The 27,246-nt window shown below is 35.5% G+C and overlaps 2 protein-coding genes across 12 annotated transcripts in view; one reads left to right on the top strand and one right to left on the bottom strand.

Annotated features, from left to right (window-relative positions):
• LOC6053453 overlaps positions 1-24,765 on the bottom strand; it is a 324,644-nt gene extending 299,879 nt beyond the window's left edge. For all 11 annotated transcript variants that reach the window (XM_038266404.1, XM_038266406.1, XM_038266396.1 and 8 more), the window contains exon 1: positions 23,746-24,765. In XM_038266404.1, coding sequence (XP_038122332.1) covers positions 23,746-23,747 — 2 coding nt within the window. In that variant the 5' untranslated portion in view covers positions 23,748-24,765. The remainder of the gene's footprint in view (positions 1-23,745) is intronic.
• On the top strand, positions 16,058-17,201 carry LOC6042886 (cytochrome P450 4C1). The gene is made up of 4 exons (XM_038266408.1): positions 16,058-16,298; positions 16,360-16,799; positions 16,854-17,012; positions 17,067-17,201. Exons 1-2 carry the CDS (start codon positions 16,178-16,180, stop codon positions 16,623-16,625), a joined length of 387 nt encoding a protein of 128 aa, XP_038122336.1. The 5' UTR covers positions 16,058-16,177; the 3' UTR covers positions 16,626-16,799; positions 16,854-17,012; positions 17,067-17,201.
• Positions 24,766-27,246: the final 2,481 nt, after the last annotated feature.

Genomic DNA, 27,246 nt, shown 5'->3' on the forward strand with positions numbered 1-27,246 from the left:
TATGGCGATTGTCCACGATCCATACAAAAAGTTTTTTTGTATGGACAATTGTCCATGAGGGGGTAACAGATTCCCAAAAAAGTGTCCAGGTGGTTTATGGATGATCCCATTGTTTATTTAAAAAGGTAATCAAATATTCAAATTTGTCTAAAATGGAGTCGCAGAACTCAAAATTTCCTGTTAAAAGTATGAAACTAACAAAATATGAAAAAAAATTTGGTCATGATTCGATTATTCGAAGTCCCAAACCTTCGGATAATCGTACTTCGTATAATCAAAACTTCGGAAAATCGAGGCTTCAGATAATCAAGTCTGGAATGTACTCAAAAAAATATTCATTTTGCGAAAAAAATTACTTTTTTTAATACTGTACACAGAAAAAAATATGTAAATTTACTCGACACGGAAAAAATTTATCACATGTAAACTCAGTTGATGTAAACGGTTGAATCACACGTAAAATCATGTTTTTACGTATAATTTGTTGCAAATATACATCAAATTGCATTTAAATTTAAATGTTTAATGACGCGCAAAAGTGTTACATCATAAATGATGTAACATTCGGAAATATTTTTTTGTATGTACGCTAGAATTTTCTAAAAATTCAAAATATCTTTAAATGAGCACAAACTTGCAAAATATAATTATCAACGCAGAAGCATGCAATTTAGATTGTTTTCAGTTGATTTGACTTCTATTTTCATCAACATTTTGAAGTTTGGAAAAGATTTAGCACTCTGATTTTTTAGTATAAACATTAAAACCCTCTAATGCCCAAATTGTACGATATTTTTTATTTTTCCCGTGTTCAGGAGGTCATTTTGAGCAAATTTTGTTCTACAAAAAATTTAACTTCTCTAGTTATATGTTTTTATTTTTTTTTTTCATTTTTAATATTTATATTTGCTTTTATTTTGTTTAGTTTTTGTTTGTTTCTGATAGTATGTGGCTGATACTACCACCTTTTATTTTAAGTTTTCATGTTTTAAAGCCGCCTTTATTTGTTTATTTATTTATTTTTTTTTTTTGCATACATTTCTTTACTCTAGAATAAAACCATTTGCGTTTAGTCTGTGACAATTCAAAAATTATTGCATACTTATTTAAATACAATAAAGAAAATACTAGTGAAAGAAACTACCAAATTGACCTCAGAAAAAATGTCATTTTTTTAAACATTGGCAATTTTCTTGAATTTTTATAGTTTTCTTTACAATGCCTCTTTAAGATCAAAAATTGGTTGAAAAACTGATTTTTTGCGAATTTTTAGATCAAAGACTGCCTAGTGGTGGGGTTGGGTTGTAGTACAACTTAACCGAAGACACTAAATTGCTATAAAATTTCATTTTCAAGATACAGATTCGAGGATATTTTGATACCATTTTTTTATAAAATTTCATCATCAAAACTGGAAATGGCATTTTTTGGGAGAATCAAATTGCAACCTGCAATTCTGAAGTTTTTTTAAGGTCCAATTTTATATTCATTTTTTGCTCTTTGAGTGTTTTTGAATACCCCTGACTCAAGGCGGCCCAAAAACACCAGAAAAGATATTTTTTTATTTAATGGACCTTTCAAAAATTACTCCAGAATTGCCCCTTTCAAAAAGCTTTGCTTGCTGTTTTGTTAGCCTTTGCTTAATTTGGTCTTAGAAGGCGTAGATTTTAGTATGAAATTTCGATGATTTTTTGTTTAGTTTTTCACCGAAACCTTTTGTTTTTTTGCAATCGAGTTTAAACCAATTTGCAATTTTTTGAATTGATTGACAAACACATTTCGATATATATATAATATATTCGATATACATTAAAAACTTTTTGTTCAAAGTGCACAAAAAACATAAAATTGTCGTTTTCGTGCTATCTTGTCGCACGTTCATTTTGAACCAAATTGAGTTACGAACGCCATTTTGTCACACAGCAAAAAAAGTGTAAATTTGGAATGTGTAATTTTAGAAAGTTGAATATTACCTCTTTTATGATATAATTTTACCTCAATTTAGACTGAAAATGCGACATTACACCAGAATAGTGGTAAAATTACACATATTTTCTGACATAAAAGATGTATCCCTTTCCAGATTTAATATTACCATGAATTTTTTTCTGTGCACAATGTCCAATCTTTTAACTTTTAGATTCCCAAAAATTAATTTCAATCCTGAGATATCCAATAAAACTCCCAAAAAACTCCGTGCATCATTTTCACTCTTAATAAGAAAGTAGTTGCGATCTGATCGTGCTATCTTGTCACACCCTGAAAATTGCTGTAAGTGCGAAAAGCGATTTCAGGTCAGAACGCATTTGACATACGTACATGCCCGACTACCGCAAACATGTGTGAGTAAATCTCAGGACTTCGGTAGCCAAATTCAACCCAACTTCAGGACAATGCACAGAATGGTCAGCCAAACATAACGAGTGTATTATTGTTTACGTTGCGTGTTACAATTTTTTGTTTATTCCAGGTCAAACATTTAAACGCGTATTCTCCAATCGTCAAAATGTGACGTGCGACAATATGGCAAGACAGCGTCAAACTGAAATAATGATCAATTTGGTATTAACCATCTTTTTTCGCTAAGGGATAACGTAACCCAAAGTGGAACACTTGAAAACGATCAAGTTGATGACTTTATGTAGACCACACACATAGAGTGAAACTTGGACCTCGCACCCAAACTGAAGCAACAACTTTGATGGAAGCAATCCGGGTTGCGCGTGTGACCGATACTGGAAGTTTTAATATGGATTTGCTCGTCGTTTTAGAGCGTGCTTCTAATTCCATTGGACGGTTTAAACTTTAACAAGTCTGAGCACTCAATCTTTGCAAACTAGGTTAAGGGTGGAATTTTATGGTGACTGCACATTTTAGAGCAGCAACTGGAAGCATATTGGAAGGAATTATTTATTCATTCGGTTGAAAGGTGGACAATTTTGGATTCGGCTTTTATCATCAGGGACATGAAAAATTAGTCAAGTAATGTATGAAAATGAAAATCTCCCTGAAGAAATTGATAACATAATCATTTCCAAATTCCGGTGAACTTTCACTTCGCCAAAGTGGAACACGCAACAGGTTTCTCCAGGGGAAAAGCAAGCAAAAAAGTATCTTCAAATAAGATTACGTGGATGCTTGGCCAACAGCCGGTGACAGTGTGCTAGAACCCATACAGCACCAAAAGAAAAAAAAAAGAAAATCTCGAAGCTCAAAGAAAGCTGGGCTGCCTTTCAACATCAAAGCAGAAAGTGAAATAATTAGACTTGACTAATGCTTACTGACACCGGCTACCGCCGTATAATGTAGAGGCAGAGCTTTGGCGAAGCACCACCAGAAACGTAGCAAACAGCTTTCTGGGAAGCCATTTAATCGTGAGTAAATAAAAACAGCGAGTACAAATTGGTTGTTCTTTGGTTTAACTTCGGGTGCTCCGCTGCACGGTGCCTTTAAACGCAAGGTAGCAATTCTCTACAAAATCGGCCAATTTCGACAATTTTTTGTGAACACAGTGAGCAGTTCTCTCAGATTTCGGTCATTCGATTTTTTTTGTATTTGGGTAATTCTCTATCAACTCACACGAAATCGGGAAAAGTTGCCCCGACCCATATTCGATTTGTGTGAAACATTGTCCTAAGGGTTAACTTTTGTCCCTGATCACGAATCCGAGGTCCGTTTTTTGATATCTCGTGACGGAGGGGCGGTACGACCCCTTCAATTTTTGAACATGCGAAAGAGAGGTGTTTTTCAATCATTTGCAGCCTGAAACGGTGATGAGATAGAAATTTGGTGTCAAAGGGACTTTTATGTAAAATTAGACGCCCGATTTGATGGCGTACGTATTCTTCATCGAAAAAAACAATAAAAAAGTTTTAAAAATTCACCCGTTTTCCGTTACTCGACTGTAAACAATTTTGGAACATGTCATTTTATGGGAAATTTAATGTCCTTTTCGAATCTACATTGTCCCAGAAGGGTCATTTTTTCATTTAGAACAAAATTTTTCATTTTAAAATTTCGTGTTTTTTCTAACTTTGCAGGGTTATTTTTTAGAGTGTAACAATGCTCTACAAAGTTGTAGAGCAGACAATTACAAAAATTTTGATATGTAGACATAAGGGGTTTGCTCATAAACATCACGAGTTATCGCGATTTTACGAAAAATAGTTTTGAAAATCTGTTGAAAAATCTGTGGTCGATTTGGTGTCTTCGGCAAAGTTGTAGGTATGGATAAGGACTACACTGAAAAAAAAAATGATACGCGGTTAAAATTTTCTGGTGATTTATTATTTAACTTTCTGTCATAAAAACTTGATTTTATTTATTTGTTTTAGGGAACATCAAAAGCCAACTTTTTTATTTTTTTTTTAAATGAGTGCACATTTTTGTCCACTTCTGAAAAAAATGAAAAGCTGAGAAAATCCTCTATATTTTGCTTTTTTGAACTTTGTTGATACGACCCTTAGTTGCTGAGATATTGCCATGCAAGTGTTTAAAAACAGTAAAGATGATGTTTTCTAAGTATCACCCAAACAACCAACCATTTTCTAACGTCTATGTCTCAGCAACTAATGGTCCGATTTACAATGTTAAAATATTCGTGAAAATTTCCGATCTTTTGAAAAAAAAAAACATTTTTAAACTATGACTAACATTTTAAAAGGGCGTAATATTGAATATTTATCCTTTTGAAATGTTAGTCTTGATTAAAAAAAATGAAAATATTGTTTTCGAAAAGTTCGGAAAATTTCACGAATGTTTCATATTTTAACATTGAAATTCGGACCATCAGTTACTGAGATAAAAACAAATTTCAAAAAATCAAAATAAAGGGAATTTTCTCAGATTTTCAAAAATATTTTTTTCAAAAGTGGGCAAACATGGGCAGTGCCCATTGGGCACTCATTAAAAAAAATAACTGCGACAATCATCAAAAAACTAACTTAAAAATACTATAACTTGAAAACGGTGCACTTTATCATTACTTTATTCACTCAAGTACTTTTTGATTACAAATTTGATTTTACATCGAGAAATGAAGTTGAAAAAATCTGTATTGATTCAATAATTCATAACTCATTCAAAGATTTTTTGCACAACCTGGAAATTTCTAAAAAGTTTGCATTTGATGTCACCTAAATAACCAAAACATGCAAAATATAAAAATAGCGTTTTTTGCAAATCAAGTTTTAGCGACAAAGAGTGAAATTTGAAATCACCATATTTTTTTGTACCGTATAATTTTTTTCAGTGTTGTCTTTATCCATACCTACAACTTTGCCGAAGACACCAAATCCATTAAAAAAAATCTTCATACGGATACGGATTTTTGAATTTTGTAATATTTTTGTATGGACAGCTGCCAAATTTGCATGGAAAATTATATGGACAAACTACACAGAAACAAAAATGATGGTAATATTCATCAGGAAATGGTGACAGATTTTGCGGCAAAAAAAAGATTATTTTTACCCCAGAAAATGATGAATTTTCATCAGTTTTTGATGAATATTCATCAGGTTCTCATTTTCATGTAATATAACTCAAAAAATAGGTAATATTCAACCAACCAAATTTTCAACATTCCTAAATTGTACTTTTTTTTTTGTGTAATTATGCAAAATGGGTTCTTTAGGCATACCAAAATCACCAAAAAAGTTTCAGTCAGATTAAAAATACCTAAAATACGAATTACCTTAATCTCAGAGAATTGGTCTAGAACAGAAATTAAAAAAACAGTTCTAGTATAACCATTTCAAATTTTAAAGGACTTTAAAGACAATTGGTCTATTTTTACAGTCAAATTGTTTCATGAATATTTCAATAATGTTTACAATTGTTGATAGATGGCGACAAAGTATCAGATCAAGCTTAAGTTGCAGCTTAAAGATATTTAAAATTAAATGTTATTTCTTCAAATAATGTTCACCAGTGGTCACCACCCTCTTTCACGCCATAAAATCATCATTTAGAATGGGAAAAATCAAATGTTGTTGTCTGGCATAAACTGCATGAAATTTGAGAATTAATTAAGCATTCCCAAAACAGCAGATGTGATCAGCCATCATTATGGTTGGAATGGCGTTATTTGTTTCTGCGCTAATTGCATGGAATTTCGGGGAAATCCGCACATGACCGTTCGATGTAATAATCACCGATGGGGGTAATAATTTAAATTTAATGAAACAGTAATTATTTCAGCGAACTGCACATCAAAACCAGACTAGTAACTCGGATAATGCGGAGTTTCTTCAACGGAAGTGATTTGTACGTAATAATGTAAAATTTTGATCGATGATTTTCAACCCGAAACAAATAAAAATTGACCTACCAGGTAAAGAAACCACATTTCAAATTCCAAGAAATCGCTGCGTTTTTCATATTTGACCAACCCTTTCTACCCGGAGCGTCCTATCCGGGATCCCCGCAAAGCCATTCGCATCTGTTATGTATTCAATTAAATCATGGCCCCAAGAATCTAGATCCTTCTCCGGTTGTAGATGTTAGCTGGGTTGGGGATGGAAAAGCCTCCGGATGCTGAGCTGGAAAATAAATTTATGCTGCCTTTTTCCACTTTTTCTGTTTTCATAATGTTGGACAAGACCAGGTTGAGCAGTCAGCAAGAACCTTTTGGGAGGCTTCATAAAATATGTAAATTAAATTAATAACGTGTTTTTATTTCATATAACATTTGCTTTGGTTGTGCTTGCGAGGTGAATATGTTGAATAAATTTTCATTTGAAAAAACAAGGCAAGTTTTGGAAAGACAACAGTTTATTCAGCAACTTGAAACTAGGTTACGTGTCAGTTAAGAAAAAACTCATTTCTTTTATGAAAATGCTTCCACGACAAACCCACCCCCTCTCCCTGTCAAAACAATCAACCGAAATGTGTTTTCCCAGTTGGCCCCAAAATTTTAAAACAAAACGCTCCACTACACAAAAACCAAGATCGATCCCGGTAGAAAACCGAGACGAAAGAGATTCACCACCACCCTCCGACGGGTGCTTTTTCAAACTGCCACAGGTAAACATCACCCTGGGAAAATTGGACCGGAATAATGAGCAAACCAAGGGGAGCGCTCCTAGCCGACCGAAAAACGGGGAGAGAGGAGGAAAAAAAGGGAACGATTTTCCAATTAGGGGTTGCCGAGCACTGCGACGATGATGATGATGTTGGCTGGGCGTTATAGCATCTACTACATTGTGGCAGCTTCTTTCCACAGTCGTCTGGAAGGAGAAGCAGCTGTGGCCATTTGTTGCGCCGCCTTCTCGATCCGGAAAATGTCATAACTTGCGCTGCTTCATCAGCTGGGGTGGATGGACCTATTGTGGGCCGACCAAGAAAAGCTCCCAGTGGTTTCTGCCAATTATAGCATTAGTTCGAGGTTGGTTAACTTATAGTTTCAAAGACTTTTTTCTAAGAGTCATGACATTTGATGATAAGGCAACACTATATCGAAATAGGGGAAATTCTCGTATCTTCGGCAGGTTAAGCTCTCGCTCCTAACTCCATCCAATTTGCTGATTTTCACTATTTAAACAACTAATTTTGCAAAACTTTTGGTGGAAACTTGCTTGCTCACTTCTTATTGAGCTATTTATCACTCGATTTCAGTTGAAAACGTTTTTAATTAGCTTTAATTGCATGTCAAAGTTCTGACCTGCCAACATTAGAGGCACGCTGGAATTAGATGCTGTTCCCCTAAGATCACTGAAAAAAATATGTGACACATCTTGACATAACAATGTCAGCGTCGATTCATATTTAGAGGGCTAAAGATTGTCAAAATATTAAGATATTTTGAATATCAAGAAAACTATGTGTTATTTTTATTGATAATTAAATCTTGTAAAATGCATTATTTGAATTGGACGCAGGTACACTTAATATTTTGAATGTTGGGAGTTTCTCTAAATCGTAGTCAAGCTAAAGTAAGGCATTTAGAATGACTAATTAGCGAAAATTTATTGACAAAACCACGCAAATGTTGTTTATTTCGAGGTTCTTAAATATACTTTCTCAAAAATTAGATTCTTTGAAAAATTTTTTTCATTATTTAGAATGTTACCAGGAGCTATTAACAAGGTAAACAAACAACAACGGAACCTTCAAATTATTTTGAGCCTGGTGGTGGAAGTGTTGAATTCAAATCCACTTGGGGACAGAATGGACCAGCCTTATCCTGCCTTATAAAAAAATATGAAATATGTACCTACTAAATGGAGTATTTCAGCTTAGCTTCACAAATCACGTTTAATGCAACATTAGTTGATTTTTTAATTGTGTTGATGCTTATTTGTAAAAATAGTGTCTTATTTCGACATATTTACACTATTTTCAAAAAAAAGTTTTGTTAACTGACTACTTTCAAACTAATGGAAACTATGTTAGAAGATTACTTAAGTCATTTCTTATCACCCTGCAACGTTGTATTAGACGCTGCTGAAATTTAGGTAATGTGCAGGAGAAACCTCCTAAAATTTGACTTTTACGAAAATTTTGCAATTTATCCAGGTTTTTTTTTTCAATAAGCCCCTTGGTTCAGTTTGTCAAGAAACAAGAAAGACAACAAAAGGAGAAAAGAACAAATTTATGTTTTGATTACTTAAAAATATTATTTTTTAACCAATTTTCAATGTTAAAGACTGAAACATGCATGAAATTTCCTGATCATTCCGACAAATTTATCAGAATTTAAATTTCAAGACGAACATTTTAATATGGTAAGATGTCAAATTAGACCCTTTAAAATGTCACTCATGAGAGTAATTCTTGAACAGCTGCTGAAACTAGAGGTCTTAATTTCCAAGATTCTTGGACAAATTGTGAAGAAATATTCTGAACCTTTGAAAAAATATTCTTAAACGTCGCAGTTTTCGCAAAAAACCAAACTTCAAAAATCAAATTCAAACACCGAATTAAAAAAATCCACATTAAAATTACTTTAAACAAAATTGATTTGAAAAAAGACAAACCTCCCTTTTTTGTTGTTCTTGCTGGATTAACTGTTCACAAGTTGATCCAGTTAAATCCTCTACAAACGAATAAATGTTTTTTATTCTTCAAAAATTGTGTTTATGCCCTTATCGATTCATTGTTTTAAAACATAAAGTATGCAATGGGTAAATTTTGTTCAGTGTTTATATATTTCTCAAATATTCCTCACCTATACCTACAAAATAGTCAAAGGCACACAATTTATCAGAATTTCCTTTCAAAAGAAACAGGTTTCGAATGAACAGCTGTAAAATTTGTATGGAAATCTGTACGACCGAACTAATGACGCCAAATGGCTTCTTTGGCGATTAATATAAAGTTTTGTAAAACTTATTTTTTGCGTTTCTTTTTGTTTAGTCATTCGTGTCTCTCGCGAGTGGCAAACTTGTTCAACACTTCGTCGCCATCGTGCTAATGTGTCGTACGTGCATCAGAGTCAAACATTCAATATTACGCCTCTTTTGAAATGTTTGTCCTGATTAAAAAAAAAATCAAAATATTATTTTCGAAAAGATCGGAAAATTTCACGAATGTTTCATGTTTTAACATTGGAAATCGGACTATTAGTTATTGAGAAATCGACATTTGAAAATGGTGGGCTGTTTAGGTGAGAACTAGAGGGTGACGAGCGGGAATTCCCGGGAAATCGGCTATTTTTGGCCCTCTCGATTCCCTGGAAAATCGGTCGAGACTTCCGGGAAATTTTTAACTTATAAATATCGAAGCAAAATTATATAAACTAAACAGAAAAAAACATTTGAACAATTCAAAATTGTTTTGAACATTGATTCAGAATAAAATCAATGCTTCTCTAATCTTATTATCCAGAAAGTGTAAATTTTAACATGTCAAAAATTCCAAAAACTATAATTTAGAGAAGCAAAAAAATAAATTTGGACCCCAAAATTTACCTTTAAAATATTTAGCAGTTACATCCCAGAAATGAAACCAAATGTTTTATTTTCAAATATTTTTTTGTAATTTTTTTCTAAGAGGGAAAAGATTTTTCAAGTTGAGTTCAATTCCCATGTCTTCTCTTGAGCATAGCAATCCTCATAATCTAGTTTTTTTTTAAGAACGTATGGATTTTCTTGATAACTGTAAATATTTCTTCAGTTGACCTTAAAAATTACAAAAAAAGGGTTTAATTTGTTGTTTTGAGTCGTTGTTTATATCATATTGCAAAATACCCGATACTGTGAAATTATATATTAGCTGTATTAGTTATTTTTTTACAAAAATCTAATAACCACTTTGTGCAACTTTTGAAAAATCACTCAGTGCGAATTAAGATTCGTAAATATTTTAAACTACAATTTTGAGTTTTAAAAAACTTAAGAATCGATTTTGTATTTGCAGATTCAGAATAAAATCAAAAGGTTTCCTATAGAACCTCCAAATAATGAGGCTACTTAAATTAACGTTTCATAGAATTAGTATGAATTAATTGTAACTGAATTTATTCAAAAGAAACAAATTTAATACTTTTCGTTTTAAATTTTGGCACTATTAGCATAGTCAAAAAAAAACTCCCGGGTCCCGGGAATTCCCGGGAAATGGCCAAATTCAACTCTCGATTCCCGGGAAATTTGAAATCTCGAGAATCGTCACCCTCTTGTGAGAACTTAGAAAACTTAAATTTTCATGTTTCTTTTTGTTTAAGCAACTGTATCTCAGCAACCAGAGGTACAATTTGGATGTCTCTTAGACAATTTCAAAGCTTTTTTTTTACATAAAAAAATTCTAGAAATGGTCACTATTTTTTTAAATCTAAAAACTGCAAATATTTCGCTAAAATCAAACTTTCGGTGGCTATAACATGAAAACGGAGTCCTTTATTAAAAAATCTGTAAAGCACTTTTCTATTGTAAATTCAGTTTTGCATAAAAAATTGAGGTCAAATTATTATTGGTGTAAAATTTCGATTTTTTTGTGAAAATTACTATTTTTTTCAAAAAATTATAACTTGGCAGCAGATTTTTTGACCATACTTCTCTATGACTCAAAAGTTTTTTTTGTCTCCTAAAACATATAAAAAAATCTCGAAAATCAAAAAATACGTATTTTGGAAGAAAAGTTTTTGTAAAAAAAATGTAAATTAAAAAAACGACAATTTTTTTCGTGCACCTTTTTTTCTCAATAGCCCTCAACAATACCTAAAACTTTGCCGATCAGAAAATTCACTCAAAAGTTGAGCCAAATAAAAAAATACACAAAAATAAAAATGGTTGAAATCGGCCGATTTCGTAGAGAATGGTTCCATTACATTTCCCTCAAATTTGATTTCTTTCCTGAGATATTCAACAAAAATCGAAAAAAAACTCCGTGAATTATTGTCACTTTTCATATGAAAGAGGTTTCAATCTTGTCGTGCTATCTTGACAAACGCTGAAAATTGATGTAAATTCGACAATTCGCCAAAAGGTCACGAGATATCGTATATTATTCGATATTGCCGAATATGAATGAATGAATGAATAATATCATTGTTATCTAGTTATTTATCAATTTCATTACTGTTTGCTTTTGATTGCAATACAAATGACATCAAATCTATTGATTTTTTAATGCGATATGTAGCTTAACCAATTCCTTGACCATCATTTTCACTTTAAATTAGAATATGATACTAAGAAATATTATAAATTAAATTTCCTGCCATGAAAAAAAACGATTCGCAACTCCGCAGCAATCAACCAAAAAGAAATTTCCCCATTCATCAAAACTGGGAAGTAATAATGTCCACAAATTAGACTCAAATTATTCCTGTTTGATGCCACTTCCGGCAGAAATGTATCTCATTTTAGGGTAGGGAGCGAAATCTAGATGGGAAATAAACACCATCCTAAATGCTGAACAGCAGGTCCCTGCTCGGAGCGCGACATCTAACGACATTAAAATGAGCATCATCATCGTCAGTGCCATTTCCACAAACACACATCACATCATGTTCAGCGAGGCGAGTCCTTGAAGCTCATATTTCAAAAAACTCCCAGCCAGCAACAGGTCCTTTCGGAGGGCGATCCCGTGTCTGTGGGTTTTGCCAGTCGAGAGCAACAGATTCACGTACACGAATTTTCATCATGACGGCGAGCTCTTCTTATGTAGGGTAAAGGAGCTGAAAATTAGATTCTGAAAGTTTTACTTTTGTTTTTTTTTTATTTCTGATTTCATAAATGGTTAAACACTGCACTACAAAATAAATTTAAAATAAAACCGATTATGTCAACTATTTTAAAAAAACAGACCAACATCGAGCCATTACCCAATATTGAGCGTGTGCACGTTTGTACGAAATGGCTTCCATTTCAACCAACATCCATCCGCAGTGACGCTTCACTTGTCTTCATTTCATCTTGCTCAACGTCACTGCCAGAGCTGAAACTAGGGTTGTCAACAATGTTAGAATTCATGACTTTAGAAAAAAAAATCCATTGTTCTGATTTTCTTCTTCTTAAAGCATATTTCTTACAGATTTTTTAAAGAATTTATTTTATTTTTATTGTTTTGTTCCTTTACGATTTGGTTATCCAACTCAAAATTGACTCATGTATGTTAACATGAGAACCTTGCTCATTTGTGCACTCAGTAGCATACAAAATATAAAAAAAATATGAAAGTTTATTAACTCCAAATTAATTATACGAACAAATGCGCGAAATTTTAGGACATTTTTTTCCGCAACTGAGTGTGTATACACAAAACAACCTGGGAGATTAACATTGTAACAACGTTATCCACCCGAAAAAAAGCCCCCGCTGTCACTGGAGTTGATGAATAACGAGAATTCCAAATTCTCCGTACATACCGGGATAGGAGGAAAATTTTCCTTTGATCACTGGAATGATAATGATAACCAGGAGAAGAGAGAGAGAAAAAACCGTCCAAAAAGAAAATTAAAAGATCCGAAAAAGCTCGAGCTTTAGCCTCCTGCTGATGAATATACGGTTTTATTTACTGGCTGTGACAAGTAAATGTTTTTTCTTCATGCTTTTTGCCCAAATGACAGCATTTCCTTCCTGCTGAGTTGGGCCCCATGGATCAACAAGTTGGGCCAAGTGTGTGTTTGGTTGGTTGGTTTAGGGGGGGGGGAGAGATAACCTGTTGGAATCCTAGTGGGGTGAAATTTGAGTTCACACATACGAAAAGGTAGTACAATTTTCACTGAAATGCCTTCATCATGATCTGATTTAACTACACTGAATTTGACCAAGTAGAACAAATCCAATTTGAAAAAGAAACAAAAGGTTGCAAAGGCAATTTAAATTTCAAGAACATTTTTCAATTGCGTCACGAAAAAATATTTCAAGAAGTCCGAGAATTTCAGTGGTAACATCATTTCATCATCATGCGATACAGCCGCTTTAAGAAAAAGAAACACGTAAATTGAAGTTTTCTAAGTCTCACCAAAACAACCCACCATTTTCTAATGTCGATATCTCAGCAACTAATGGTCCGATTTTCAATGTTAAAACATAAAACATTCGTGAAATTTTCCGATCTTTTCGAAAAAAATATTTTGAATTTTTTAAATCAAGACTAACATTTTAAATGGGCGTAATATTCAATGTTTGGCCCTTTTAAAATGCTAGCCTTGATTTAAAAAAAAATCAAAATATCTCAGCAACCCAAGGTCCAATCTTCAATGTCTCTTAGACAATTTTATAGCAAATTTTGTGAACTTTTCAAAAAAAATATGTCTAGAAATGGTCACTCATAGTCACTATTTTTTAAAATCGAAAATCTGCAAATATTTCGCTAAAATCAAACTTTCGGTGGCTATATCTTGAAAACGGAGCTCTTTATCAAAAAATCTGTAAAGTAGTTTTCGATTGCAAATTCAATTTTGCATAAAAAAAATAACTTTAAATTTGTTTTAGCATGAAATTCCGATTTTTTCTTAAAATCATTGTTTTTCTGCCGAGTTATCGGCAGATTTTTTGACCATGTTTCTCTATGGCTCAAAAGTTGCGGATTTGTGTCCACTAAAACATATAAAAAAATTTCGAAAATCAAAAAATACGTATTTTGGGAAGTTGAGTTTTTGTGAAAAAAAAAGTTGATAAAAAAATCAGCAATTTTTTTTCATGTACCTATTGTTTTCTCAATAGTCCTCAACAATACCTACAACTTTGCCGAAGACACCAATTGATCAGAAAATTCACTCAAAAATTACAGCTGTTTGAATATTTACAAACCATTTTTGTATGGACAGCAGCCAAAATTGTATGAAGACTTGTATGGGTGAACCAATGATGCAAAATAGCTTATTTGGTCATAGAGAAGGCCCCCACAAAGTTTGAGCCAAATAAAAAAAATACAAAAAATAAAAATGGTCGAAATCGGCCGATTTCATCATCATCATCCCGGTACGAGAATTGAACTCACGACATCTGGATTGGAAAAAAAACCCATCCCTTATCGGTCAGTATTCAGTAACCATCACCTTCCACTTACAAGGCGCAACACGTAACCTCTCGGCCACGGTAGCTCGGCTAAATTAAATTTGTTCAAATCTAACCTTTTTCCTTTATTTTAAATTGTTCATGCTCTAAAAAGTGGCAAAAACACAACGTTATTAAATTTAAAACAAACAAAGACAATTTTTTGTTAAAATAAGATTGAATTGTATCAGCATGGATTTGACTAAAACATGAACATAGCATCATTTTGCTGGAATAAGAATACATAAATTTTATAAATAAGTGAAATTTCTAAACAAGTTTGAATTCCCAACTATGTGAGAAAAAATAAAATAAATTATTTTGAAACAGATTTGAGATGATAAATGCTACCTTTTGTCAATTTGATCTTTTATCTTTCGACCATTTGGCATTCGACTTGATGTCTTACACTTTCCAATACACACTGATAAAAAAAATGCCTAATTTCACCAATTCAAGCAAAACAATATAAATGGGTCAGTGATAGCCTGTAAAGTGTAATCCTACTCACTATTAATGAAAACATCGACTGACGTGACACTCTATGTTTCAAACACACACTGACCCATTATTTTGCTTGAATTGGCATGTTTAAGTCAAAAAAAAACAGGGAACAAAAATATATTGTTATTAAAATGTATATTTACTATTAAGAACACAATGTATAACCACAGACTGTGTCTGTGGTATAACGTTGATTTATGCATTTTCGATCAAATATTGGTGTTTGATTCTTCAAACAATTTTTGAATTCGGTTGAACCGCCAAAAAGGCGTAAAACTTCAAGGCATTTGCGATACTATTTGAAAATTCGGCCTAACAATTTAGATTAGACTTTTTTTTTTATTTTTTTGTTAAATTTTGAGCTAGTTTAAATGCCAAATTATTTAATATCTTACCTTTGAAGATTGACCAATAACCTGACACATTTTGACACACTTGACAGTGTAATAAAAACTGTCGATTCATTCCCAGCAGACATGAGCGGATGTGACGGAGCAGAAAAAAACAGCTCCGAAACCGAAACGAGGACACAACAAATTTGCATACATGAACGTCCTGTGTGTAGCTTAGCAGACCAGATGGTGAATATCAAGGGCGAATTTGCTTTTTTTGTGGAAAACTGTTTGATCTTTGTGGGTGGTTCGGTGTGGGAGGGGGTGGCCATAAATGATGCTGCAGTTTAGTTCAGTTGAAACCACCACCACTACCACCCTTAGTGTGGTTTCGATCTATTCATGATGTGAGCTGGCAAAACGATTCAAATTTGCGCAATGTTTGCCAAGCTGGTGCTGATCCAAGATGAAAGTACGGTAACACTCTTGTTTAAAAAGTAACTGTTCATTGTTGTTTAATGTGGAATTGTAGCACGCAAGTCATGTAGCATGTTGGAGCACGTTGCACCAACTCAAGAGACTAATTAGCATACGTGACCGGTGGCTAGGTGAAGATAATACAATTTTACACCCATTCGAGGGGTTGAATCGGGCACGGCAGAACCGAGCAAGATGTTCACCGTGGTCGTGCTAATCGTTGCCCTGGTGCTCCTGGTTGCCCTTGATACGGTGAAGAAGCGTCGACTGTACCCGGCTATTCCGACAGTTTCACCGTGCTACCCACTGGTGGGAAACGTTTTAAAGTTTCAAGGACAAACCCTGGAGCAAAAGTTCCGGACGTTGACGACCATTTTCAGCACCGCCCCGAGGCTGTTCAAACTTTGGTTGGGTCCAGTAATGGTGGTTGGAGTTACACATCCCGAGTTGATCCAGAAGTTGCTCAACGATCCGAACTGTCTGGAGAAGCCGTTCTTCTACGATTTTCTGAACATGAAGCACGGCTTGATTTCGGCTAGAAGTGAGTTAAATAATGTGCTTGAGGAAGAGGTCTTATTCTTAAAGTTACACACAATTACTAGTCGATTTCTGGAAGGTCAGTCGAAAAGTGCTCAACCCAACGATGAACGTGAAGTTCCTGCACGATTCGATACCAGTGTTTGAAAAATGTTCCCGAAACATGGTGAACCGGATGAAGGCCTGTCCAAAGCTCGAGGAACCCATCGACGTCCTTCCGTTCACCATGCAGTGCTCGCTGGAGATGGTTTGTGCTACCACGATGGGAGCGGAGGTTCTGGAGCGCGAAGGTAGTCAAAAGTTTATGGAAGACACCGAAGAGTATGTGTAAGAGGTATTCGATTGACAACTAGTTATTGACCATGGCACCTCTTACAGGCATTTCATGCTAGTGGCATCTCGGATATTCAACGTCTGGCTGTACAGTGATGTGATTTATCGGAAAACGAAACAATATCTCATTGAGTGTCGAACTCGTGAAGCATGTTTGGATTTCGCTATGAAGGTAGATCCGAAACTATCCTCAGAACTATTTTCGTCAATTTTAAAAACTTTTTAGACCATCAAGGTTCGTCGAGCAGCTTTGAAGTTAAAAGACCACAAACAAGATTCAACAACAGGTCCAAAAATCCTAATTGACCAAGTTCTAACCATGGATATCAACAAGGAGATGAGTGATCAAAACCTGTGCGAACAAATCTGGACGCTGGTGGCCGCTGTAAGATTCCAAACAATCCTCCAAATCCACAAACTAAAGCATCCAACTTTACAGGGAAGTGACACCGCAGCTCACGGAGTGGCCCACGCCTGTCTCATCCTGGCCATATTCCCCCACCTTCAGGAAAAACTCCTGACAGAAATCAAATCCATCCTCCCGTCCCACCAAACCCCCATCACTCCGGAAGCACTCAAACACCTAACCTTCCTAGACATGTTCTTCAAGGAATGCCTCCGAGTGGCTCCCCTCGGTCCGATCATCTCACGCAAAAATCTAGCGCCAATCAAGCTGGACGGAAACCGCTTCCCCCCGGGAACAATGTTCCTAGTTAATTTCTGCGGCCTCCACCAGCGCGAGGACATTTGGGGCCCCGCCGCGGACCAGTTCGATCCGGAGCGGTTCCAGCCGGAACGGGCACGCCTGCGGCACCCGTACTCGTATCTGCCCTTTAGCACTGGCTCCAGGAACTGCATCGGCTGGAGGTACGCCATGATCAACACCAAGGTGATGCTGATCCACATCGTGCGCAACTTCCGGTTGAGCACCACGATCAAGTACGAAGAGCTGCGGTTCGCGATGGGGATCACGCTGCACTTGGCGTTTAAGCATTTGATTACTTTGGAAGATAGGACTAGTTTCTAACATTTGTATTTACCAAACTCACATTATTTATTTGCCCTATGAGCAGGGTTGCAAATGAGCGAGCGCTCACGGAAAACGTGCTCGCTCCAGCTGGAGCGTGATTTTTTATCAGGTAGCTCGTGCTCGCTCACGCTCACCGGAGCGTTTTGCGCTCACGTGAGCTGGTGAGCCAAAGTAGGTAGTTGTTTTTTCCTGTTGAAGCATCTGCCTGTTTGAAACGAAGTTTCTAGAACTATCTCAGCACAGGCAGCAAAAACAAACAAGAAAGTGGCCGAACAAACAAAAGTAGGCAATGAAATGGATTTGATCAGCGAACCGAAATTTACGTTCTATTTAAAATCTAGACATTTTTCGAACAAGGAACAAAAAACTAAATTCATAATGTAAACATTCATTGGCGTGAAGAGATGCACTGTTTGTTCACAAATCAAATCCATATTGGACCATATTGTATTGTTGTTATGTACAAAAATATTGACAATTTATGTATATTTTATTTATTTTTAAATAATCTTTTAAACAGTTACAACCATCCATGTTCAAAAAATCATATATAACTTGTAATTGAATATTTTCAGAGGTTTGGTTGCGAAAGTGTTGAATAAAATCCACTTGTTGGAAGAAGAGCCAACCTTTTCGTGGTGAAAAATATTGACAATTTATTTGACTTGAGTCAAAAGGGTTATTTCAACCCTTAGGAATTTTGAGGCATATATTTAAAATAGAACTGTTTCAAAAATGTTACCCTATTTTATAAAATGTTTGCTAAATAAAGACTAACCTTATAGAAATGATTAGCCGTTTCTTATCACTGAATCACTGAAAGATTTAATAAACGGAATAACTTTTTTAATGGTAGCTCCCCAAGTAACATTTTTCCAGGAGTTCTACAAGAGCTCTTCAAGATAGCTACAGCATAGCAGTTTGGACCGCGGTAGGATAAAATTCTCTTCAAAACTTCTTCAGGAGTTTGGAAGAGTACTTGAAGAGAGTTTTATCCTACCGCAGTCCAAACTGCTATGATGTAGCTATCTTGAAGAGCTTTTGTAGAACACCTGGAAAAAAAATGTTACTTTTGTCATTCTGACTCGCAATCTGGAAATGTAGTCAAAACACTGATTAGGTACATAAAAACAGTTTAATGTTATATTTTAATCAACCAAGCATTTAAAATTGAAACGAACTTACCAAAGCATAAATCCTCATGAATCAATTCATTGTTTTGTAAGTTTTTCTAAAGTTTACAGGTCCTTTTATTTTGGCGTCTATATCCCTCCGCCCCTCTCTGCTACAATAAGGCCTTTAAATTCTAAAATATTTATACATTCAACTGTATGTCTAAAAAAATATTTGACCCTTGCGAATCCAACCTTTTATTTAAAAACATGATTTATAAAAATGAGCTATTCCAATTCATATATCATAAAATTTGTTCACAAAGTCATATTTCCACAGCCCTACTGCACCTTACGCAAAAAATCCATCTAGAATTGAAAAAAAAACTTTCTCAAAAACGTTAAATGATTAGCGACACGTCCAAAATGAGCGCTCCGTGAGCGAAATATGAGCGTGAGCGCGAGCGTGGAGCAAACGCGAGCTGAAAAAATCGGAGCAAACGTGAGCGCGAGCAAACGTGAGTTAGCTCGCGCAACGCTCCTCCTCACGAATGAGCGAAAAGTGAGCGCTCACGAGCGCGTGAGCGCGTGAGGAACGCAACACTGCCTATGAGACTGATTATGAGTTGTTTGTATACCACAACTTTTCAGTTTATTTTCACATTATCACACTCCGGACGAAATCATGACCTCTTGTCTAAAATAATTTGGGTATCTTTCATCGCTTCAATTTGTAGATTTAAAAGCTCTCCAAAACTCTACTTCAGATTTAACAAAAACTATTCAATCATACAAAATTTTATCCACAAAAGTTTCACCTAGTAGCATAGCTCAGAATCATTTTGTTGCATTGCATACACGTTGTTGTTGTTCAATCTTAGCCTCGGAATGGTCAGCAAAACAAACCTTGTTTGATGTTGTTTAAAATGTATGCTTGAGTTTATGTTTATTCAACTTCAGGCAAAATATTATAAGCCCAGTCATGGTATTGCAAAAATTTGATATTTTTATTCATTTCGGTTATAAAAGACATAATTGCAATTTTTACCAAAAAGGATTTTTTTTGGTTCTAATCTAATCTAATCTAATCTAACACAAACGCAGCCAGTCCGATGAAAGTATGCTGGAAAGTCTTGTGATTAGATTACGCCCCAAGCACTTTTCTTGTCATTATTAATAATTGCAGTACATCCGAGAACACCCGAAAATGTATTGCAAAAATTAAAGCGGCCAGCCCTACTACGTTGTGTTTACCGCAGAGAAGATTCTGAGAACGGATCACATTTCACAGAATCTACAGAGGAGGAAGGATGCGTGGACATACCGTACCAAACGCTCCTGTTTACAGTTTCAAATGTGTTTTGTATGATGTGTTAAGTGTAAAATATAGTGTGGTTATATAATCAAATAAATATAATGATGCAATATAATGATCATTTAATAAAATCCCTTCACCTATATATAATAACCACGCACCCAAGCACACAAACAGCGAAACAATAGAAATGAAAATGAGCATGCAAAAACAAGACAGCGCGTCCCCGTGGTCAGCGCACTAATCCCAAAAAGGATTTTTTTTGGTTCGTCCACAAACAATCTCATGTTGTTAAACAAACGACGCCATATTGCCAATGTTTTTCGGTAGCTCATATCAAACCATCGCCAGGCCCTTGAAAATGTTGTTTGAACAGCGGAAAGCTGCAAAAGTGATGACAATAGGTTGAAAGGCTTAGTGAGATGTAGTCGTATTTAGTCCAAATTTATCACAGATGAAGGATTTTGCCATTTTCCAACAATTATTCATTAGAAACGCGCCGATCTCTGTTTTTCCTCATGGGACTGGAAGTTTAAAGATAAATCAAGGTCTGGTAGAGGGACTGAGATAAACTATATCAGCATATTTCAAGTCTGATACACATTATACACAGAAAAAATTAATTCTCATAATCGTGAATTAAATTCACGGATGTGAAAACCACGAAGGAATTTGTTCATGAGTATAGTGCAATTGCACTATAAACGTTCTCGCATTCGTGATTTAAACACACGATTTCGAGAGTTCATTTTTTTCCGTGTACTTTCCCATCATTTCACTGCAGGCCATTGGACGCGATTCAGTTTTTGAATAAAATTATGACTTCTTCTTCAAGTGTGTTTTTACTCTTCACATTTTTGTTCGAGAGACTGTAAAATTTCTCAAAATAGACAACATTGACTTTTGCAATTGTAAAATAAATGTTGACGAATTCCAGATCAATGATATACCGGATTTGCTTACTGAATTTCTATCCGTGTATCTTTATACTGCCGACTAATTTACATGTCAGATTCAGATGATTGTAATGCTATAACTTTTATTTTTAAATCGTGTCCCACTTCTCTGGTCAGGGAGAGGAAATTGGGTTAAAACAATAAAAACAAATTTAAAATTTCATGCCTGATTTTCAAAATTTCAAGGCTTTGCTACTGTCAAAAAAATAGCTTAATATCAATGAATCTATGAACATTAGAGTTTTTTTTATTGAAAAGGTCATATAAGCTATTGTGTTTCATATGTTTATAGGACCTCATAAAAAAAAACTCTAGATACTTTGTTTCTATGCGTTGTGTGGTCCAAAAATTGGGAAAAGGATAGAAAGATTATAAAGTGTTTATTTGATTAAAAATGCATAAATAATTATTATACAGTGTATTCTGAATTATTTACAGATGATTTTACAAGTTTTTTTTTTTCAATGAAAATTCCAATATAAGTTAATCATTATTTTCTTCTTCCCTCATTTTTTTGATTGATAATTTTTTTTATGTGTGCCACTGTTGAAAAACTAAACTTGAACTTGATAAAATTATCACAAAAAAAATCCTTGAAAAAGGTGAATTTTGGAGGTTGATGCATTTGATGATTGAAACTAACCTATATTTAAATGTGATTTTACAACATTTTGTGTAGATTATATAAAAAAATATTTATGAAATTTTGAAAGGTTGAGGAACAAAAACTTGAAATAAAATAAGAAATGTCATTTTTATGCGTGCTTCCGTTGTGCAATTTTCTCGAATTTGAGAAGATTATCAAAAGTAAATGAATTCTAAGTGATCTTTTGAGCAAAAATTTAACGGTGCACATCAACCAGAGCTTTTGCACCCAGATTTTTGTTACAGACATTTTAGTATCTTCAAAACTACGCAATATTTTTTTATTCATCCCCTAAAGTACTGTCCACAAATTAATTTACAACAAAGTTTGATTAATTTTACATTTCCGTTATTGCAGGATTGGGTCCGTAAGTTTGACCATTTTGGAATAAAAAGACAACAACTTCCTTCGTTGCTGTGCACTCTTGTCCAAAAAATTTCTTAATGGAAACGTAAACGTAATGAATTTTAGAGTTTTGGAAATTGCATGATTTAACCTTACCTTTTTTAATGTAATAGTATCCGATTTAATTGAGAAAAGTAAAATCACACATGAACAGATGTAAATTTACATATTTTTAAAATAGGGTTATTCGCCGCCAACTCACTCAGCAGTTGCCCCGACCTCTCTTCGATTTCTGTGGAACTTTGCTCTAAGGGGTAATAAACTAAAAACATGACATTTCTGTGTCCCGATTTACCCTAATTCCCATTGACCTTGAAGGCCCATACTTGGCCCAGATACTAGTTATATTTGTTCAAACAACCTCTGAAAAATTTCAGACCGAATGATGAGGTCGATGCGGAATGGGTATGCCCTGATCGTGTACTCGCTCTTAAATATAAGCCCTCTGAATGATTCTGCCAAAAAAAAACATGGTTTGTATTTTTTTTATAACCGTCTTAGAGTAACTTATAAGACGCAAGTCTATAAAAAAAAGTTCAAAAGTAAAATACCTTATCTCAAAAAAGTAAAAAAAAAGTGCAAACAATAAAAAGGACGATAGCTCTCTAGATCAGAAATGGATTTTAGTTGAAAAGGAGGTTTTGTGATAGCTGTCCTCCCTTTTCCCCTTAAAAAAGTTTTAAAGCTTTAAATTAATCTTAATTCGTATGTATGATACCTCGAAATTGGATGAACAAAATTGGAGGTCAAACCCGATTCTTATTTTAAAAAATATACAATTGACTTCTCTCCAGTTTACAAGGAAGAGATCATGGAGATCATCGCAGCAAGCTATTTGAAAGTACTGAATTGAATCAAAGAAAGGAAGAATACCGAGGCCCACCCCATTAGTTTTTCATAGCAACTGGTCAGAAGGTTTAACGATCAAACTTATAAGTTTCTGACGCATTGACAATGAAGCATGGAGATTGAAATAAATTAACATTATCATAGGAAATTTGGGGGAAAATCTAATAAAAATACATTTTTTTGCAATTCCGCTATAAAACTGTCAACTTTTCCTGTCCTTCTGGAGAAACGAAACGGCCTACTTTTCCCTACCAAAAATAACAGAATGGAAAATAAATACCATTCAATACCAGTGTTGGAAAGTTCTACTTTTCAGCACTGAAATAGGTGCTGAAAAGTTGAACTTTTCAACACTTGTATCGAAAAGTAACATTTTTCAATTTTTTTTTGCTTTGATCGGCGAATTTACTTAACACATGGCTGTTAATAAAAAAAAACTCAAATAAAACTCCATTCAAAAAGGGTATTTCGGGATTGTAAAAAATGTTGCAAGCAAATCGTTGCAAAATTTGTTTTTTTTAGCACTCGTCGTATTTACCAAACTCGGTAAACCTCGTTGGATAAATGTACAACTCGTGCTGACAAAATCTTCTTTTTGCAACTTGTTGCATAAACTACTATTGAACAATTTGTTGTCAATAAATTGGTAAAAACTAAATTCAAGTTATTGATCAAGTATTTTATACAGTAAATTAACAATCAAATAAAACAGACATAATTTCCCATTTGTCATCATCACCGCAAATCCCCCCAGAAGAAGAAAAAAAACAATAACCAACTTCATAAACATCTAATCCATACGTACATTTTGATCCTCTCGAAAGTTACTTTGTCACTCACAGACGACGAAAAAATACACTTCGTTTCGAAACTTTTTCTTTCCGCTGATTGTTTGTCGGGGGCTGGTGGTGGTGGTTGTGTCGGGAGAAAAGCTCAGCCTAGCTTAATGTTGGGTGGCGTCCCGCCGGAAGCGGAGGAGGAACTTTGTTCCCTCCTCTGAGTTATTCTTCTTTTTTGTTCACCTTTTGTAAGTATCTCGTGTTTTTTTTTGTTCTCTCTTTTCACAAAAACTCGGTTCCTGTTTGTACACTGTACCTTTCCGGCGCTCGCTCAATTTAAATATTCAGTTCGTTTTTGCCATGTAACACACACAGAAAATCGACACATTTTCCTGTCCCGTTGAATGTGGCGTTGGATGCCCAGGTGAAGCGCGCTTCAAATTGTTACTCTTGTGAAATCAAATTTCCTGCCAGGACAGGCCTGAGTGAGAGAGAGAGGCGAAGGTGGGCTTCTAAAAATAAACACTTTCCCTTTTTTATTTAATTTTTCTCGCAACCTCAGCACATGGCAGCGCACACTCACAAAACTCGATTATCGCTGGAAAATGTGTGTCAGAGTCTGTGATGGTCGGGGCGAAAATCCCTTTTTTTTCTGCGAACCTCACTCAGCGCGAGTTTTTCCTCTCGAGAATCCTCACTCGCAGAGCCGACATCCTTGGCGTTCTAAGGAAAAACTCACTTCACTTTTCCACACTACCAGTTGCTTGCCCATAGATTTACACCCTCGCTTCACTGTCTGTAGAGCTGTAGAGCACAACGGGAGCAACCTTGTCCACCTTGCTACCCCGGGGCCTCCCAGGAAGCAACTGGTTGCCACTGCCTCCACCGTCCAACTCCGATCCAGCCCAGTCCTCTCACAGCTTCCTTCCTTAACACCACATCACAGAGTATCTTCTTCCTGGCCCGTCGACATCCAGGGCAGGAGGGGGGTGCTGGGGCGCTTCTTCTCGGGGACCACCAACCTTCCAACTCCGACAACACTTCCGAACCGACTGAGCTCGAGCGCGCCTCATATTTCACTTTTATACGGGACACGGTCGTGAAAAACCCACCCCGGGACCTCCCCCCTACCACCCTTCTTCCTGGGAGAGTCGGAGGACACTCTCACTGGAGCACTGGACCAGACTCGGGAGTCCCCCCCCCACCCCACCACCCTCCCGTTTACCTTTCTGATGGATGATGATAATGCTACAACGATGACAACGACGAGCAACAGGAGGTTAATAGCTGTTGTTGGTGGCTCACTCTCTCTCTCTCTCTCTGCTGATTATGTTGCACGGGGCCACGTGCACGCACAGGCGCACTGAAGGGCACGTGTGCAAAGTCGTCGCAATTACTGTTAGATGAGAGGCTTTTGGAAGGCAGGAGGACACGCACGAAGGGAGGCCTACCTGTTGTCTAATGTTGTTTTCGTAGGTCTGGGATTTTCCTGCGAGGCGAACGGGCACTTGGTGAAGTTGTTCGGAAAATAAAACAATGTTTACAAAAAAACTTAAACTTGGAATTGTGTTTTGGCTAACTCACAGTGGATAGGCTATTTTTGAAATCTATTTCTCGGAAGTTTAATTTAGGATGATGGTTTGATCTTGGTTTACGTGAACATTTTGATATTCGATATTGCTTTTCTTATTTTCATCTTTTATTTTAAAGTTTTTTTTTATTCATTTGCATTGTTTACGTTATGAACTCATTGATGTAATTATATTTTTTGTATATTATAAGGCAAATTCGGCGGCGGATGATTCTGGGTTCGATTCCCATCTGCTGCAACCTTCCATCGGATGAAGAAGTAAAATGTCGGTCCCGGCCTTGGTTGTTAGGCCGTTAAGTCATTCCAGGTGTAGGAGTCGTCTCCATGCTATAAGTACAAACAACACACCAAACCAAGCCTACTCCGGTGGAATCGCTGGCGGCGGTTGGACTCGCAATCCAAAGGTCGTCAGTTCAAACACTGGGGTGGAAGGTTCCTTGGAGTAAAAAGAGGTTTGGGTGCTCTCCCCATTCAAGCCTTCGGACTCCTAGGTTCGAGCAGAAACTTGCAATAGAGACCACAAAAGACCCGGGGGTCGTTAATGTGGATGGTTTGATTTTTTGATTTTGATTGAAGGCAAATTCAACAAACATTGTTAACACGTTTTGTGCTTTTGATCATTTTTGCTTTTCTAATTTGCATTGTAAATCAACCTGTTCGTCCATACAAGTCTCGATACTTATTAGGGAGCCCAGAATATGGAACTTTTTCTCAAAACCTCAAGATCTATTTTAGTACTCTGTCTCAAATCAGTCAACATTTACCCATTGATACTGGAAGGAGGAGTTTGCATTGGAAAAAAATTAAGAAATGTATGGAAAACCCAACTTACTTACGGTTTGGTCTACCCGGTGCGCTAATTTCATCAAAATATTCCCAAAAGTGAGATTCTCATTGAAAATGTAATGCTCTACAACTTTGTAGAATATACCAAAGCTGTCAAACACGATCCTGAAAAGTTATTAGCGATTTGATACAGGTTTGATACATTTGATACAGGTATTTTGTTTAATTTAAGGTGAAATGGGAAGGCAGCGCCATATTGACACCACGACTTGAGTTTTGGAAGCACCGTAGCTTAAATAAGTACAGTCTGTTGCAGACGATAAATATAAAGATGGCGAGTAATCTGTCGAGTTCAAAAATTGATTTCAATTGAATAGCAGATGCCCAAGAACTGCACAGAAAAAATGGCTTTTCTGGCAGAAAAAAAAGGTTTAAATTTATCTCTGATAATGTGTAAATTTACATCTGGCAGACGCTGAAAAACCCGCGCCCCAACCCGCACGGCCAACTCGCCGCTGTGAAAATCCATTGATCAAATCCGATATACCTCTACGTATCTTGTATATCGTATATGTACCGTATATGCAGTACAATGTACGAAACACATACACAACAAAAAAACATCGCATGCAAAAGCATGCACATCACCTCCGTCAATAAAGACACTTAATATTACACCCTGCACGTACCATTTTTGCAAACGCACAAAAAGTTGCAACCGACGGGATTCAAACCCAGCACTAACAGTAAGGACTGGCGCCTTAGCTCGCTCGGCTATCAGCCCGATGAAGAATGGAAAGGATATACGCTCATATGAGCTTGACATTTCCGTCAAATATTAAAAATCGGTGCTTTTGAAACATTTTTTTTGATCTAGTTGTGTATCTTCGGCAAAGTAAAGGGAATTAATTGAATTCAAGAAAAAATGTCAGTGAGCAGTTCTCTAAGGAATTGGACTTTTTTCTTTAATTTTAATTTTTGTATTTTCTAATCCGGCTGAAACTTTTTTGGTGCCTTTGGTATGCCCAAAAAAGCCATTTTGCATGATTAATTCGCTCATATAATTTTCCATACAAATTTGGCAGCTGGCCATACAAAAATGATATGTGTAAATTCAAAAATCTGTATCTTTTGAATGAATTTTTTGATC

This window comes from Culex quinquefasciatus, chromosome 3 (assembly GCF_015732765.1).
Source record: "Culex quinquefasciatus strain JHB chromosome 3, VPISU_Cqui_1.0_pri_paternal, whole genome shotgun sequence".
NCBI classification, from domain to species: domain Eukaryota; kingdom Metazoa; phylum Arthropoda; class Insecta; order Diptera; family Culicidae; genus Culex; species Culex quinquefasciatus.